The sequence below is a fragment of the Bison bison genome, unplaced genomic scaffold (genome assembly GCF_000754665.1).
Source record: "Bison bison bison isolate TAMUID 2011002044 unplaced genomic scaffold, Bison_UMD1.0 scf7180017864452, whole genome shotgun sequence".
NCBI classification, from domain to species: domain Eukaryota; kingdom Metazoa; phylum Chordata; class Mammalia; order Artiodactyla; family Bovidae; genus Bison; species Bison bison.
The window spans coordinates 1,857-20,835 of record NW_011495014.1 but is presented as its reverse complement, the minus strand read 5'-3'; the positions used below and the strand labels follow the sequence as shown (position 1 = coordinate 20,835).

The following is an 18,979-nucleotide window of genomic DNA, read 5'->3' as shown; positions in this document are numbered from 1 at the left end:
AGAGGATGAGATGGCTGGATGGCATCACTGACTTGATGGACGTGAGTCTCAGTGAACTCCGGGAGTTGGTGATGGACAGGGAGGCCTGGCATGCTGCGATTCATGGGGTCGCAAAGAGTCGGACACCACTGAGCGACTGAACTGACTGACTGACTTCGTTAATGCCTATTTCCCATATGATATGAGAGGAGGGGCTTTATTTGCTGTATTTCATTCTAGCACTCCCATCTCATACTGTGGTCTGGCTCATGACAGTACTTATTAAGTATTGCTGAATTAAGGGCATTGTGATAGTTCCTTATATTTTTTAACACTGAGGATAAATTCCTCATGAGTTCATTTCTCTCCCTGCCCTCAACTTGCTAATGGCCTTTACTTTTGGCTTTTACATACCCGGTCTATTGTCTCAAAGATGCTGGCGGCTGCAGCACGCCCAGCTGCAAAGGCTTCCAAACAGGAAGAGGCATTGCCAAGATTTAAAGCTCCTACTATGACACTGAGAAAAATCTGAAATAAAAAGAGATAAACATAGTTTTCATAAGTTTGTAAATAGTGTTCATTGTCATTTGGGCTATCCAAGTGAACTCAAAAATTTCTCAGAAATATTCTTCCATGGGAGTTTTTTTTGTGTGTGTGTGTTTTTTTTAATGGCTGTGAGCAGACCACCTTAGGTCTTTGTTGGTCAGAGACATGCAGTCCTTATCACTTGGTCCTCTCCATAGGACAGCTCACAACATGGCTTTTTAAAATTTATTTATTTATTTTAATTGATTAATTTTGTTGTTGCACTTGGTCTTCATTGCTGCATGCAGGCTTTCTCTAGATGCGTCTCTTCAATTTGATGTGCAGGCTTCTCATTGCAGTGGCTTCTCTTGTGGCACATAGGCTTTAGCTGTGAGGGCTTCAGCAGTTGCAGCACATGGGCTCATAGTTGCAGCTCTTGGGCTCTAGAGCATGGGCTCGTAGTTGTGGCGCATGGGCTTAGCTGCTCCTCAACATGTGGAATCTTTCTGGACCAGGGATCAAACTAATTCCTATTCATTGCACCACCAGGGAAGTTCCTTCTGTGGGAGTTTGAAAGCTAAATAACTCTTTGGAAACACTTGGGATAGCTTTTGTTCTGTCAAGTATCTCCAATTTTTCTACTGTTATTATTTAAAAGAATACATTATTTTTTATTGAACATAACTATTCTACAAAGAATAACATGTTTTTAGGTCAGTAAGAGGTGTATAAGGCAGCATATGGACACTGAGTGAGTTAGAGTCATGACACAAGAATTTGATTCATTATATAAACAGCCTTACAATAGTTTTCTGATGAAAGGGTTACTGAAACAATAGAGACACTATTATTAGCTTGACTATCCTAGAGTTCGTTACATGTAATATGTGCTTACTGCTACTGCTGTATTCCTGCTACTAGTGAACTAATTTTTAGGATAACTACTGCTATACCTGGCTTCCCAGGTGATGCTAGTGGTGAAAAACCCACCTGCCAATGCAGGTAGACGTAAGAGATGAGGGTTTGATCCCTGGGTTGGGAAGATCCCATGGAGGAGGGCTCGACAACCCACTCTAGTATTCTTGCCTGGAGAATTCTGTGAACACAGGATCCTGGCAGGCTGCAGTCCATAGGGTCGCAAAGGGTTGGACACGACGGAAGCTACTTCCCACTCATGCATGCACAGTTATACCACTACCACCAGTAATAATAACAATAATAATCAGGTATGTTTCTAAGTGCTTTACTTGTATTATTTCATTTAATCCTTACAATAATAGAGAAAATAGAGGTGTATAGAGGCTGCCTAACTTACTTAATGTCTCAGTGTATATTAAGTGGTAGAGCACTATTTGAGACAGGACTTCCCTGACAGTTCAGTTGGTTAGGAATCCACCTGCAATGCAGGAGACCCCGGTTTGATTCCTGGGTTGGGAAGATCCCCTGGAGAAGGGAAATGCTACCCACTCCAGTATTCTGGCCTGGAGAATTCCATAGACTGTACAGTCCATGGGGTCACAAAAAGTCAGACATGACTGAGTGACTTTCAATTTCTCCATTCACAATTTGTTCAGCTCTCAGGCTCATCTGCTGCTATTGCACACAAGTGGAGTAGCCAACTTCCTGGGTAGAGCTGGGGAAGACGTTCTTTGACTCATAAACCTGGCCATCTCACTAAGTTAGGGGAAGGCTACCTGATCACAATCAGTTGTTCCTAGCTAACAGCACTGTTTTTATCAGTGCTATTTGTAAAGGAAGAGGCAATTCCTCATGCTGGCCTCTAGGATGAGCACACGATTCTTTCTCTCTACTCTTTCAACCAAAGAATGATTGTTTGTCTCGTGACTCACATGGAGGCTGTTTCCTTGGTCGCCGTCTATTGAGGATTGGGGTTATTTGCTGAGCTAAAATAAAGGTTGACTCCTGCTTGAATGTAGTCTTTTTCAGGTAATCAAGTGATCCTAGTCTGTGGTAGTTCCATGAGCTGGATTCTTCCCATGGATTATATCACATCAGAACAAAATGCCCCAGAATTCTTCCCCACTCTCTTTTTACCTTATGGCTAGGCCATGGGGCTTCTCAGAGCCTGCTATCCATCTCCTCTCTCTCCAATATCCTCTCTAATCTATATATCATGATGCTGTGGGCCAGCTTCTTGACATCTCCCTGAATTCCCTAGGCTATGCATGAGATAAACATTCTCTCTTCATCTGTTCTCCATCTGTCCATCTGTCCTTTTCCTTAATTATGGCAGGTATTCCTCCCATGGGCAGATTACTTAATCTCTCAAGCCCTGATTTCATTATTGATAACATGAGGAAAATGACTGCATATACGTTAAGGAGTTTTTACAGGGATTAAATGATAATGTGTGTAGAGATGATTAATCTAAGGACAGCTATGGAAATAATAGTGATGATGGTGATGAAAGAAGTGAGATTCCACATAGGAAGTGATAAGATGAACAGACAGAAAGTACTTGTTCTTGGTTTAATTTTCCACATATCCTGGTTCAAGAGTTGGTAAACATTTTCCATAAAGGACCTGTTAGTAAAGATTTTAGGTTTTTCAGGCCATATGGGCAGAAAGCAGTTATTCAACTCAATTCCTCAACTATGTAGGACAAAAGCATTCATAGACAGTAGGAAAAAAGTGACTGTGGCTATGTTCCAATAAAATGTCATTTACAAAAACAGGCCACAGTCTCGATTTGATTTGTGGACCATTGTTTGCTGACCCTTGGTCTAGATTCTAGACCAATTCACTAGTGGCCTAAATTGAAGTTTGAAGTCAAACCCTTAATCAGCCTGGTTTTTGCAAGCATTACCTGAAATGAATGCCTCTCTTGAGGTTCTTAGGTGAAGAGTGAGTGAGACAGACGGAAAGTAAAAGTGTTCGTTGCTCAGTTGTGTCTGACTCTTTGGTACACCGCCCCCACCCCCCTCCACCCACCACCAGGTGCCTCTGTCCATGGAATTCTCCAGATGAGAATACTGGAGCGGGTTGCCACTCCCCTCTCCAGGGGATCCTCCCAACCCAGGGATCCGATCTGGGTCTCCTGCATTGCATGCACTAATACCATTGCAGGAGCTAGCACATCTCCTGGTAGACCACCATCTCTCATTCCAAATATCACAGTCTTTAGCCCTGTAAACATTAGTATGGGAAGAAGGTGGGCAAAAGAAGCCTCTGAGGAACAGTGTATCTGTGAGTGTGCTATGCTGGAGAGGGGATCTGTGCACAGAAAACAAACTTGTGGTTACCAAGGAGAGGGGAGTAGGGGAGGGATGAATTGGGAGTTTGGGACTAGCAGATGCAAACTATTATATATAGAATGATAAACAACAAGGACCTACTGCATAGCACAGGGAACTATCTATGTATTCAATATTTTATAATAACCTATAATGGAAAAGTATCTGAAAAAGAATATATATATATATATATGTATATATGTAAAACTGAATCACTCTCCTGTATACCTGAAACTAAAACAACATGGTAAATCAACTGTACTTCAATTAAATAAATAAAATGAAATCTGTGGCGCTTTGGAAGAGATTCAGAAACAGGAAAACAGTGCTTAATGGGTTGGGTCCCAGAATCACAGGAATCTGGGCTCAGATCCCACCCTCTGCTACTTGGCATATAATTCTCACCTCGTGGCTCCATCTCATTTTTAAGTGGTGGCATAATGGCATCAGTTACAGAATGAAGTTGTGACTATTACACATGGTAATTATATTAAATACTTCACTCAGTGCTTGACACCTTGTATACACTAAATAATGCTCCTCTCTATTACTGCTGTTACTTTTTCATTACCGAGTCCTGAAACTTAAAAGGGGCATGAAAGAGCAGACTTCAGCACCATTCAGTTCCCTTTTATCTTTTTTTTGTAATAGATCACAGAGTGCGGTTTTTGTCTATGTACAAGTGATACTAATTACAGCCATTTATGTGAACTACTTACCATTTAGGCCCAATTACCATGCAGCCAATAATGATTTTGTGCATCACAAAATGTGTTAGATTAACCTAATTGTTAATTAGTTTAGTGGATTAAAAACACTCAGCTCATGCAAACTCAGCCTTAATAGTTCACAGCTCAGAGCATGGCCAATAAAGTGCATGCACATGCAAGACAGAGAAAGAGAAAGAACCAGAAAGGGAATGCTTACCAACAATCATACTGTTAAAGAATGTTTCTCCTCTTCCCAAAGAAAAATTTCTTAAGATATAAATGGTGGCTTACAAGGAGTAAGAGGTGAGGTTAGTAACTGATGATTAAAAGTTAAGAGACATATTACATATCATGTCTGCACATAGTAAGTACTCAAAAAATATCCGTTGACAGAAGGAATTCTTATAGAAGGTATACAGTAGCCTATAATTCCCTGGGCAGGAAACTTGAAGGTGAAAACTTGTTAAATGAGTTAAACAAGGTTGCCATTAGACTGAGGTAGCCTTAATGCCTTAGCAGGTTATGTAAGCCACCAAAACCTAAGCCTGAATGCCTCAAGGCTAAGAAATCAAAACCTAAGGACAAAGCTAAATCACAAACAGCCAAAGAGGCTTTCCAAAATAAGGCAACTACCTCCCAGAGTTAGGTAAAACTAATGTCCGTTGAGCCGCTGATGCTATCTAGCCACCTGGTATGCTGCATGCAGTCCATGGGGTCACAAAGAGTAGGACACAACTTAGCAACTAAAATAACAAAATAAGGCAATTACTTAAGCTACAGCCAGCCAAATAATTTCCTGGCTTTGCTTCTTGCTCTTCTCTTCTCTGTTTGTCTTTTCCCTAACTTCTATTAATAGAACCCCTCTAGCTACTCCTGGTGGGCCCAACTGGAATTATTTTTGCTCAAATAAACTCCTAAAAATTTTAATATGCCTGAATTTATCTTTTAACAAAACCATAAAATTGGATCTTTTCTAGAGAGATTCAATAAGGATTTTTTTTTTTAATCCAATGGTTCCAACCAGAATTGTGTATTTTCAATTTACCATTTTCTCATTATTCCCTCTGAAACTGTTATTTGTGAACACTTCTCTCCTCTACTCACAGTCAAGGAATCATAAGAAGAATCTCTTTTCTCAGTGAATGCCTTTCTGCAGAATGAGCAGATACAAGCTGCTGAGACTGAAGTCAACTACAGGTATTTTTGGTTTGATAAAGTTGAAAGTTCTTAAGAGTCATTAGGTCAATAAAGAAAAAGACTTTACAGTCAGATTTTAGAACTGCAGTAGCTTCACTGGCTTTTCAAATATGCAAAGCTGTATTAAAGTTATTAAGTGTTTAAATTATAATAATAGTAACACTTTCCATCTATGCTATCCCTTTCAGGTTTACAAAACATTTTAACATGATTCATCATATTTAATTTTTTTAAACAAAGTTCAAGTGATGCCAACTGTTTATCTTTAAAAGAAAAACTAAAAATTATAAAGTCATTCTTAATGGCACTTCCATGGTGGTCCAGTGGATAAGACTCCAAGCTCCCAATGCAGGAGGCCTGGGTTCAACCCCTGGTTAGGGAACTAGATCCCACATGCTGCAACTAAGAGTCCACGTGCCACAGCTGAAGATCCCATGTGCCACAAAGAAGACCCAGTGCAGCTAAATAATAAATAAATACATTTTTAAAAAATCATTCTTAGTGTATTATCAGGTTCTTATGAAATAAAGTCAGTGGCTTAGAATGATTATAGCCTGGCCTCTAATAATCATTTCTATTTGCAAATAAAATTTCTTTTTTTTTTTGCAAATAAAATTTCTATTCAACTTTCCCTGCTGCTGCTGCTAAGTCGCTTCACTCATGTCCGACTTTGTGTGACCCCATAGATGGCAGCCCACCAGGCTCCCCAGTCCCTGGGATTCTCCAGGCAAGAACACTGGAGTGGGTTGCCATTTCCTTCTCCAATGCATGAAAGTGAAAAGTGAAAGTGAAGTCGCTCAGTCGTGTCCAACTCCTAGAGACCCTCTGGACTGCAGCCTACCAGGCTACTCCATCCATGTGATTTTCCAGGCAAGAGTACTGGAGTGGGTTGCTAGTGCCTTCTCTGTCAACTTTCCCTAAATATGTATTTATATAAAAGCAGTAGGTCTCAAATTGCAGTCTTCTGGCTAGCAAATTTCTGGTATATGAGATTTTGGTATTTTGTGTTATTTAATTTATGCCTGTCCTACAAGAATCTGGAGCCAATTTGTTTTAAATCTTATATGAAACCACTTGCATGCCTTTAAAATTAATATAATTTATTGAATAATCAATAGACCAAATGAAACATATATTTCTTGTTTTACCTCCCTGACCTCATGGAGCTTACTGTGTGAAGTTGGGAACGATTGGAACAAATATAAGTAAATGCAAGTGTTCGGATGCATTCAAGGACTCTAAAGGAAAAGTTCAGCAGGACATGCAAGAGAATAAAAGATAGGATGACGGGACTTCCCTGGTGTTCTAGTGGTTAAGACTCTGAGTTCCCATTGCAAGGAACTTAAGTTCTATCCCTGGTCAGGAAACTAAGATTCTGCATGCAACAGGGCACAGCCAAAAAATGATAATAATAAATAAAAGCCTTGTAAACTAAAGATCCCATACAGTCCCAGGGACTGCAGCCTGCCAGGCTCCTCTGTCCTTGGCATTTCCTAAACAAGAACACTGGAGTGGGTTGCCATTCCCTTCTCCAGGGGATCTTCCCGACCTAGGATCAAACCCAGGTCTCCTGCATTGGCAGGCAGATTCTTTACCACAGAGCCACCATGGAAGCCCCAAGAAAAGGAAAAAAAAAAGATTGGATGATCATGGAACACCTGACTGGGGGAGTGCCATCCAGTTAAGAACTTGAACAAGGACAGGAGCTATAAAGGTGGCAGCGGGGGGAGATTTGGGGATAGCAAGCAAGAGGAAGAGCTTTCCCTGACCCCAGCCACACCTGGTTACCCTGCTCTTCACAGTTGAGGGTCCTGTCCTATGTAGCATATAACACCATTGTCATTACACAGTGATGTGATTATTTAGTTATTGCTCACCTTCCCCCACTAAACTGTAAATTCCTTCAAGGCAAAGATCACACTTCTTTTGCTCACTATTGAATCCTCTGCACTTTGTATTAATCTGGCATATAGTAGATGTCCAATAATTAATTCTTGAAAGAACAACTGAAAAGATATTGGAAATTAAAGTAGCCAAGGCATTAGCTATAGCTTGGCTACACTGCAAGTGAGAAATAAAATATGCCTGTATTATCTGTTCAGTTGAGGGTATTATTGACTTCATATTTTAGTAACTCATTTTATTTCACAACTATGTCCAGCACATATCTCATGCTATTATTAAGCTCAATCACATAAACTATTAATTTTTAGCTGAGAGATCTCTGACTTTCCATTTTCATGGCATATTATGTTTTGGACTCGGTTAGAAAAATCATTGTTTTACAGCTAGAAAATCTTCCATTGATTGAAAAGCATTAAATTGCAAATCTTATCAACTCAAATGCTCAACATCCCTTTATTATGAAAGTCACAAGTATTGCTTGTATCTGCAGATGGACTCCATCAAATCACTGAGGCCATCCTCTCTCAGACACTAATGGAATAAACTAAATGCCTTCTCTGTGGACTTTTCCTAGATACAGGCAGGAAATGTTCTGTCTAGGTCATCAAGATGGAAGTACCTGGACAAGAACTCCTGGTGTATATTCTTCGTCATCCAGGACAAGTTTGGAGCCATACCAGAAGGCCAGCGCGTAACACAGGAAGATGAGACACCACATGAATCCAGTAAAGAATCCCATCACTATCCCTTTTCTAATTCCCCAGCGCTGGGCAAACACAAGATTTTTCTCATACCTGTGAAGAGAAAACATTTGAGTCTATTTTAGCAACAGCAGCTTAAGTTAAAATGTTTAAAACAGGCCACAATGCAGTGGTTTTAATCAATGATAATAAAATCACTTCAAACACAGAGCAGCTGTAGGGAAAGAAAACAACAATCACATCTGTGTAGTTGCTTAAAGTTTGTTTCAAGCTGGCATTGACAATGTATTGATGTCTAAGAAAGTCTCATAGTTGATGACTTCTTGGATGAGTACGATGGGGCAAGTTTTGCCCCCAGGAGAAAAGAATTTTCAACAAAAAGATTTGGACATAAGAGATCCAGTACTGTTGTTGCTGGCCAAAATCGTCACTTTATCTGCCGACTGGGGCTGAATAAGAAAATACAGAGACGGAGTTTGGAGGAAATAGAAAGCTGCCTTTAATTCTCAGCCAGCAGAGAGAGTAACACAGTAGGCTCATGCCTCAAGAACTGTGACCCCCTCCATGAGGAGTCTAGGGGCTTATATAAGATGAGGGCTTGCAGTCAGGAGCCAGTGATGAGAAACAAAGGTGTTAGGATCTTGTTCAAAAACATAAGCTAGTGTCAATAACCCAGTAATTGAGTTTGGCAGTTCCCTGACTCTGTGGCCTTCCTCCTGATACAAGAGCTACAAGGGGAAGAGGCTGTTGCGAAGGTAAGCAAAGGATAGTAGGTGCCATATGTAACTCTTGCAGAGTAAGGGGGCAGAAAAGCAAACTTAGTTATAGATATGCAGAGTTTGGAGCAGTTAAAGTAAAAAAAAAACTAGGATTGTTCAGGTCTTCTCACTGTTCTCTTTATCTTCTTGTCCTCAGGAAAGAAAAAGAAAAAAACTCCTTCCTTTTCTTTACTTTTCACTGCAACACTATTTGAGTTTGAATTCTTTTATTAAGTCATATGGTATGAAAGATAATATCTCTCATAGTGGAGGAAATGGGCTACTGAAATTTTTTATGAGAAATAAGGTAAAAAACCAAAGAAGCAAAAGAGAAAAAAGAAAAGAGGATAATTAGATAGTGTGTAAGTCGCTTCAGTCGTGTCCGACTCTGTGTGACCCCATAGATGGCAGCCCACCAGCCTCTGCCATCCCTGGGATTTTCCAGGCAAGAGTACTGGAGTGGGGTGCCATTGCCTTCTCCGAATTAGATAGTGTAAATCCTATTTTATTTTTCATTTGGTGAATTTGGTAGCAACTGAGAATGTGATCATGCTAGATCTATAACATATGAAATAAGAGTTTAATTAAGTTGGTGGCTATTTTATAGAATCAGTACCTAGAACCTGATAAACACTCAATAAATACTAAATAAATGGAAAAATAAACAAAATCAAAGTTTTAACAATTGTGTTGTTTTGGCCATTTAGGTTTTGATATGTATTAACAGTTATCTCCTAGAATGATGGTCTGTAATATATCAATGTCAAATTTTGTTTGATTGAATGGAAATCTTGGACTTCAAATGAGCCTATGGTAGCTAAGTAAAACACATTGAATAAAATGCTATTCAATAAAAATGTGCAGAATTGCATTTTAAATCTTGTAAGTTTTTCCTTAATGGCAGAAGACAGTGGTTTAGATTGGCATGAAGTGTCTGTGGGGTGTATACACACACATCATCAGAGTTTGATGTAAGTATCCAAACTAAAATCACTTTTTAAAAACCACCAACTACATCATCTTCGAAAACACAGAGCTAAAGGTTTGGGAGTCTTTTGTAAGTGTTTTCACCAATCTCATTACTTTGCTTAGCTATTTCTTGAACAAAAGCTCCCTCCGGGTACCCTAGCAAGGTGAATCTGCCACTTTATACAAAATGGGGGAAGATTCAGGGTAGTGTGCAGATCAACAAACTCCAAGGAAGTGTCAGACATTTCAATTAACTAGCTTTTCTTTCTTTCTTTTTATTTCTTACTCCCTTTTTATTTTACTTTTTGGCTTTGCTACGAGTCATGTGGGATCTCAGTTCCCTGACCAGGGATGGATAGAATGCACAGCCCCGGCATTGGAAGCTCAGAGTTTTAACCACTGATTCACCAGGGAAGTCCCTCAATTAACTAACCTTTCAACCTCTTTTTTCTCACCACCAAAAGCAGCCACTGTTCGGATAGATGATATGACTTCATCAGCAACTGAGCCAGCTTTGGCATAGGCCCTTAATTCATAGTCGGTAAATCTGGACACACTCTGAAATCCAAAAGAAGAAAACAAAATGTGAAGACCAGATAAGTCACCTTGTCACTCAGTGGTGCATTTAGCAGAGTAAACACGTGGTATGGCTTAAGACAAAACTAGATTCCCACAGGGACAGTGTTTACGAAAGAAAGAATTTGGTCCAAGTTTGAGCCATGTTAAGCCTCATCTGGGCTTCCCTGGGCTTTCCAGCTTCATCTGGGCTTTCCTGGTGGCTCAGTCGGTAAAGAATCTGCCTGCAGTGCAGACCACCTGCAATGCCTGAGACCACCAGCAGTGCCAGAGACCACCTGCAATGCCAGAGACCACTTGCAATGTAGGAGACTCGGGTTCAATCCCTGTATTGGGAAGATCCTCTGGAGAAGGAAATGGCAACCCACCCCCATATTCTTGCCTGGGAAATCCCAGGAGCAGAGGAGCCTGGCAGACAATAGTCTACCGCGTCACAAAAGAGTCAGATAAGGCTTAGCAACTAAACCACTGCCACCACCAAGCCTCATTCATGGATGTTTGTTGACATATCAAACTAATTCCATTAAAAGTCAGCTTCAAAAAAACTCTCACAGATTAAGTCCCAGATAGGGCATTTTGTGGGACCATAGTGTTTCAGTCATCACATTAATGATGTTTTCAAGTCAAATTGTCACATTTCATTACTATTGGCCTAAGGCCATGTTATAGTTTACAAACACCAGATACAAAGACCAAGGACCACGCAGGCATCATATTGATTAGAATATAGAATAAGAAAGAGGTTCTGAGCAGCCAAAAACATGATATGATACGCAGAGGCAATTCCAAAGGAGAAAACTTACACCACTTTGACTCTACTGTAGGGGTTCAACTAACGAGGTTTGCTTTTCACAAAAAGAAAGAAAAAGACATTGCACTTAATAGTAAACAAGTTACTTCTTCTAAAATTGGACTTGAATTGAGTCCTAGTTAGAATCAACCACCAAAAGAATTCCCTGACACAGGTTAAGAAACAAGAAGGGGAGAAAACAAATGTTGTGAAAGATTAACTGACTCAGAAATCTAAAAATATATATAGTACCCAGACTAAGGGAGTTTATATTCCAAGTTTTTCCAAATTTTTAGCAGCAAGAATCTTATCAAACAAAATCTTAGAATTTTAGCATACAAGTAGTATTTTATTCCAGTATATTTATTTCACAAGATTGAAAAGTCAACAATAAAGGAAAGTGAGAATATTTTTGTCAACATTAAAATATGAATTTGGTTAGTATGGATGCCATTGCAGTTTTTACCACAATCCTCTTCTAATGTACTTCTGAAATATATAGAGGTGGCATGTTGTTGTTTAGTTGCTAAGTTGTGTCCAACTCTTTTGAGACCCCATGGACTGTAGCCTGCCATGGGATTTTCCAGGCAAGAAAAATGGATTGGTTTGCCATTTCCTTCTCCAGGGGATTTTCCCAACACAGGTATTGTGCTCGTGTTTCCTGCATTGGTAGGTGGATTCTTTAACACTGAGCCACCAGAGAAGCTGATAGGCAGCATAGTAATGAGAAAATTAAGTAGTTGCAAATGTTATCAGTTTTTATTGTAAAATGAAAAGTGAAAATGTTAGTCGCTCAGTTCTGTCCAACTCTTTGCGACCCCATGGACCCCATGGAGCCCGCCAGGCTCCTCTGTCCATGGAATTCTCCAGGCAAGAATACTAGAGTGGGTGGCCATTCCCTTCTACAGGAGGTCTTCCCAACCCAGGGATCAAACCCTGGTCTCCTGCATTGCAGGCAGATTCTTTACCATCTGACCCACCAGGGAGTCACATTAAAGAATCTCTTAATACCCCAGCTAAACTGATATAGAAGCTTAAAAGATGCATATTGGCAATATCATGTTTCCTACAGTAAATATAAAAGTCAGAAAAGGCATACAAGACCCACAATCATTTCTTATATGTCATACATTGCCCCCTCCACCTTTTTCTCTTCTGCTTGTGAATTGAGCTTTGTAAAATTGCTCACATCATTTTACATAAACATGCACAGACCTGAATTCAAGAAGAAACCAGTGCAGAACTACAACATTCCAAACTGGTGACACATTTACAAGAAGTTGAAATATAGACACTGAGATGACAAGAGAAACTGTGCTTTGAGCCTATTTGAGACCAAGTAAGCCAGGCCATGTTATTGGTCTCCAACATGTTAAAATGTGACACATGAGCCATTTAAGGGTGATTATTAATCTATGGTGGGTTTGAAGTAAGAGATTAAATATATTTAGGGGGGAAAATGCTGAATCAAATGTTTGCAGAGTCCCCAACAACCTGCTGGAAAAGTTGAAGCTTTCCTGGAGTGCCACTGGAAAGCATTTGATAGGAAAAACTGTTGTAAAGCTTGCATGACTCAGTAGATTGAGAAAAAAAATAAAAGCTAATATCTCTTTAGCAATTAGTTCTGTGCCTGCTGCTGTGCTAAGTACATAACATGGATAATGCCTTGAGTCATCACAATGACTTTGGGGGGTATTAACTTTATTTTAACAAGGAGGAAACTGACATTTGACAGGTTAAACATATTTTTCTTGAGCCAAGTGATAGAGCCAGGTGGTGACCTACTTAAGTAGAGTGAGCTCTTTGCTATTGTCACTCTGTATTACCTGGGATGTGTTTGAGTAATATAGCCAGTGGAGGGTAAAGAATATTTTGCTAGAAAATATAGTCATGGAGATTGGTACCTGTTGCTCAGTGATGTGAATATGTGTGCGGTTTTTCACTTAAACCCTATTCTCATTTACAGCAAATTATTAGTGTGCCAGATCCCATGATGTGTTGTCTCAAAGGACTGCTCTGAAAGTAAAATGAAATAATTTCTCAATCTTTGGGAGTTTTTTTGGGGGGGATGACCCCAAGTTCCTACACCAACACTTTTTCCTGACTTGCATACCTGGGGAATGGAAACTGACAGGAAACTGAATGGGTCAGATACCTCTCTGAAACTGATCACACGGGATGGAGAACACAGCGTGATTGCAGAAATCTCTTGTATGTGCTTGCTACTGATCCAGGTGTATTTGCTGGGTCTTTCTGAGGGAAGCATCTAAACCTGGGAGACCACGGAAGCCATATGTACACTAGACAGTGGGTGGGGATTTGGAATCAGGCTTCCTCGAATTCGAATCCCGTTCTGTCTCTTGCTGGCTGTGCAGTTCTGTAAAAGTCCCTTTACCTCTCTTAGCCTCCGTTTCTTATATTTAAAATGGCATTAATACTTTATAAGATTGTTGTAAAATTATAGATCATGTCCATGAAGCTCCTAATAATGCCTGGCAAAATCGTAAATGTCCAGTTAATACAGTTATTATTGGAGGAGAGCATAGCAACCTACTCCAGTATCCTTGCCTGGAGAATCCACATGGACAGAGGAGCCTGGCAGACTTCAGTCCTTGGGGTCACAAAGAGTCAGACATGACTGAGTGACTAAGCACATTTTTACTATTACTAATATAATAATATATGTGCATGTTATTTGATACTGAGTAATAATCAAACAAAATAAATCAATGTAGTGATAATGATGTTAACTAAACACACTCAGGAGAAGGAAAACAAGTTTCACATTTTTGGCTGTTTCTCAGTGCAAAAGTCTTCCAAGGACAGAAGTGAGAAGACATTCTTACCAGACCAATGATGGCTGCTCCAATCCCAATGAGAGGGCTGACAGAGATAATAACCAAGGTCAGTTTCCAACCCTGGTAAAATCCCATCAGGAACCCAAAGATGCTCGTGGTCATGCGCTGAATGAAAATACCCATTTGGTCAGCAATGGCATCATTGACCTTGTTAATATCACTAGAAACAAAAGAGGCTTTGATCACTAAAACTGAATTTGGTCAATTCAAATATCTTTCCCAGAAAGTTTAACCTTTTTTTTTTCTAAATGCTCCCATTTCTGTATCCCATTACCCTCGGGAAACTTAGTAGCTTCTCATGTCTTGGAAAATTTGCCGTAGTGTGGGAGGTCATTAAGTCTCTCCCCTCGTAGCCAAGGGAGTTTGCCTTTAATCCAATTTTCCCAACTGATGTTTACTCAAAATAGGCAAAGGCTTTTGGAAACCATCTTATTTGTCTCTTTTAAACTAAGATCATGGCATCCGGTCCTATCACTTCATGGCAAATAGATGGGGAAACAATGGAAACAGTGAGAGACTTTATTTTCTTGAGTTCCAAAATCACTGCAGATGGTGACTGCAGCCATGAAATTAAAAGACACTTGCTCCTTGGAAAAAAAGTTATGACCAACCTAGACAGCATATTAAAAACCAGAGACATTGCTTTGCCAACAAAGCTATGGTTTTTCCAGTAGTCATGTATGGATGTGAGAGTTGGGCTTATAAAGAAAGCTGAGCACCAAAGAATTGATGCTTTTGAACTGTGGTGTTGGAGAAGACTATTGAGAGTCCTTTGGACAGCAAGGACATCCAACCAGTCCATCCTAAAGGAAATCAGTCCTGAATATTCATTGGAAGGACTGATGCTAAAGCTGAAACTCCAATACTTTGGCCACCTGATGCAAAGAACTGACTCATTGGAAAAGACCCTGATACTGGGAAAGATTGAAGGTAGGAGGAGAAGGGGATGACAGAGGATGAGGTGGTTGGATGGTATCACCAACTCGATGGACATGAGTTTGAGCAAGCTCTGGGAGTTGGTGATGGACAGGGAAGCCTGGCGTGCTGCAGTCCATGGGGTTGCAAAGAGTTGGGCATGACTGAGTGACTGAACTGAACTGAACTGAAAGCTAACATCCCGGTCTGACATGAAGAACGCTTCTTTCCTTTATATATGCTAAATCTTTTCAGTCTCAAAGTTCTACTCACATACCACCTATTTCATAAAAATTTATATAATCCTGCAGGGAGAAGTATTATCTTCTTCCCAGTGTTTCCATAGCAATGTGATTAATCTCTGTGTGTGTGCTTAGTGGTTTAGTCATATCTGACCCTTTGCAACCCACTGAACTATAGCCCGCCAGGTTCCTCTGTCCATGGGGTTTTTCAGGCAAGAAATACTAGAATGGGTTGCCATTTACTCCTGCACGGGATCTTCCTGACCCAGAGATTTAACCTGTGTCTCCTGCGTCTCCTGCATTGCAGGCAGATTCTTTACCTGGTGAGCCATCAGGGAAGCCTCCAATTAATCCATATACATGTTTTCCTGTATGTGTATGTAATTATTGCTTCCTGCTTATAGGTAGTATAGGAGAGTGGTTAACAGTCCTGACTCTGGAGCCAGACTCTGAATTTAAACACAAGGTCTTCTTAGGCAAGTTACTTAATCTTTCTGTGTCTCAGTTTCCTCATCTATAAAATGGGGATAATAACAGAACCTACCTCAATAGGTAGCAATGAGTATTAGTTAATATATGTCAAGTATGTAGAACAGTGTCTAGCATATTGTAAGCGATCAATATCTCTTAGCTCTGATTATTTGCTATGTAAGTTCCTTGAGATCAGGAGTTCTGTGGTATACCTTAATGCCTTGCACAGGGTAAGTGCTCCAGAGTATTGGTTGACAATAATTACATTAAATTCATATTCCTGCAAACCTTCCATAATCTCTTGTCCAGATGGAGCAAACAAGGGTCAGGACTTAATAGCAAAAGGATCTAAGATATTACATAGAGATTAGACAATTGTATTCTAACAAGGATGAGTATCTATTCAAAGTCAAAATAAGTAAAGGCAGAATCAGTGCTGGAGACTAGGACTCCCAATATTCAGTCTTCTTTTATTGTCACTACACTGCTAACTGTCTTTCATGGGACCTCAAATTTCAATAAGGTTCAACAGTTCTCATTAATCAGGGCTTGGCTCATTCAAAAATTACATGGGGTTGGGGGGGATACTATTAATGACTCAAACTAATATTTAGGTATGGGCTTTGTGGGTGGCTTAGTGGTAAAGAATTCACCTGCCAATACAGGAGATACAGGTTCAATCCCTGGATCAGGAAGATCCCCTGGAGAAGGGCTTGGTAACCCACTCCAGTACTTTACCTAGGAAATCCCATGGACAGAGGAGCCTGGCGGGCTGCAGTCCATGGGGGTCACACAGAGTCGGACATGACTTAGTGACTAAACTACAACAAAGTATTTAGAAATAAACTGGATTTAAATCCAGTTTTCAGTTTAAATCTTTCTCAAACTATTTTGAATTTTTTGCTTTTGTTTTTATGTGCAGAAATTACATCAACAGACAAAGCAAGATATTAATAATTCATTCTGATTATATTGTTTTCCTTATGGGGACATAGATTGTGACATCCCTCAGTTTCTCCTTTCAAGGCCAAATAACCCTACTTCTTTTGAACTGTCTTCTATAATACATAATAATTTGATAAACCATTACCTATAAAAAAAGTCATGCTACCTATAAAAGCCCAACTTAAGAGACGAAATGTAGCAAAAAGAACTGAAAATGTTTCAGCAATTGTCATTAATTTAGAAACAAAAGTTTCATTAGAGAAAAATCACATGTCCATTAAAACATCCTACCAGGGATTTACCTGGCAGTCCAGTGGTTAAGACTCATGCTTCCACTGCACGGTGCATAGGTTCAATCCCTGGTCAGGGAACTGGATCTCACATGCCCTGTGGTGCAGACCAAAAAAAGAAAAAGAAAAAAATCCTACCAGCCACTTACTCAGAAAATCTTGTATTCAGCTCTCCCACTGAATTGCAGTCAAACCATCCAATTTCCATCCTCATTATGCTCCTAAAGTAAAATTTTCTCATTTTCTGTATCTGACGAGCTGCAGCAATTACCCAAAAGCATATCTGGAAATGGAGCAAGGAATGTTTAGCATTGTGATAAGAACAGGCATTAATTCCTTCTCTTTTCATTAGAAAATACTTTCACTAGAATAGCTGAAAAAAAGAGGAAATTAATTCACAACATGCCTCTTGTTCAGAACTAAGGTGTGAGCTCTGACATCTGCAGCTGAGAGTGGAGACAAGTGGAACCCTGTGAACAGGGAAGCCAGAGACTTGGGTTTGAATCCAGCTTGACCACTTCCAGAGTTAACCTTACTAACTGTCACTCTCCTCATATGTAAAAGAAGGCTCATCACACCACAAATAAATTTTTGCTCTTAAATCACTACTTTTGCATGCCACTTCCAAGTAAAGTTTTCTCTTGAGAGGCCTGCCAATAAACATGCATGCAGAGTTTTCAACCCTGGAGGAGGACGTGGCAATCCATTCCAGTATTCTTGCCTGGAGAATCCCATGGACAGAGGAGCCTGGTAGGCTATGGTCCAAAGGGTCACAACAAGTCAGACACAACTGAAATGACTTAACATGAATGCTTGTAGTTTTCAAGCTCTTGGACAATGATTTTCAGAAAAAAGTAAGACAAAAATTATGACATAAGCAGGGAATCTTGCCTACAGTTTCCCTCCCAAGCAAAAGAAGCCTGTCATTAAAGCTTTAGTGCCAGGATGGTTGGGGGGACAGGGGGAGGTAGGGGATGAGGATTAACTCATTTCTCTTTATAACTAAAACTAACTTCCTGGAATTCATAAGTGAATGGAGAGTAGGGGGAATTTATTATTTCTCTACATGAGAAGGCAAAAGATAAAATGTTTTTCTTCCTTAGTAAGAGTTAAATAACACCAAGCCCGCCCATAACTGAAATCTAGAATATGGGTTCAGTTTACAGAATTTGGGTTGGAATTCAAGAGAAAAAAGAAAGTCAAGCTTGCTTTCCTCCAATTCCCCACATCCACTTTCCACAGGGACTCAGTCTCCCTGTATGAAAACATCCACCACTATTTCTGAGTTTAGAAGAGACAGTGAAGCAGGGAGGGCAGGAGAGGACAAGACACTGAAGCTGAATGTCTATTCTCTACCTGTCTATGCAAGTGCCCATATCCTCCTCCCCAGCTGAGAGGAAAAATTCTTTCCATCCTCTTCATCCCCTGAAATAAAACTGTAGTCCTTGGGGCTTCTGAATAACTTTAAAGAACACATTTTGTATTTCATTGTCATGTCTTTGAACCCAGATGTTGATCTATAAATAAAATGCAGGTGTCACTAACTTGAAAATATCCTGTGACAAGCACTCCGACAGCGACGCCAGCATAGTAACTGGCAAAGTTGACCATTTCGGATTCAATGTCCAGAAACCTTCAAAAGAGGGGAAAAAATGGTAAGACTCACAGGTAGGATTTAGCTACCAAAGATTGCCTTTGTTCATACAGAGGATTTTAAAATACACATATTATATATTTAAAATATACACATTATATGTTACATACATATTGTAAATAAAATGGACAAAGCATTTTATCTGTGTAGAATTACAATCAATCCAAATCCCCAAACAGACCTCATGGTACCCATCGTAGCAAACGTGCCTACCTCCTTCATGTTTATGGTAGAGAGGTG

General features: G+C 39.9%; 1 protein-coding gene across 1 annotated transcript in view; it reads right to left on the bottom strand.

Annotated features, from left to right (window-relative positions):
- The window catches only part of LOC105002356 (bile salt export pump), a 68,191-nt gene extending 49,453 nt beyond the window's left edge, over window positions 1–18,738 (bottom strand). Inside the window, exons 1-6 of the mRNA XM_010858924.1 lie at window positions 18,631–18,738; window positions 17,235–17,368; window positions 14,211–14,382; window positions 10,432–10,556; window positions 8,190–8,364; window positions 394–507 (exon numbers count right to left, since the gene is read on the bottom strand). Coding sequence (XP_010857226.1) covers window positions 394–507; window positions 8,190–8,364; window positions 10,432–10,556; window positions 14,211–14,382; window positions 17,235–17,368; window positions 18,631–18,696 — 786 coding nt within the window. The 5' untranslated portion in view covers window positions 18,697–18,738. The remainder of the gene's footprint in view (window positions 1–393; window positions 508–8,189; window positions 8,365–10,431; window positions 10,557–14,210; window positions 14,383–17,234; window positions 17,369–18,630) is intronic.
- Between the last annotated feature and the right edge of the window lie 241 nt (window positions 18,739–18,979).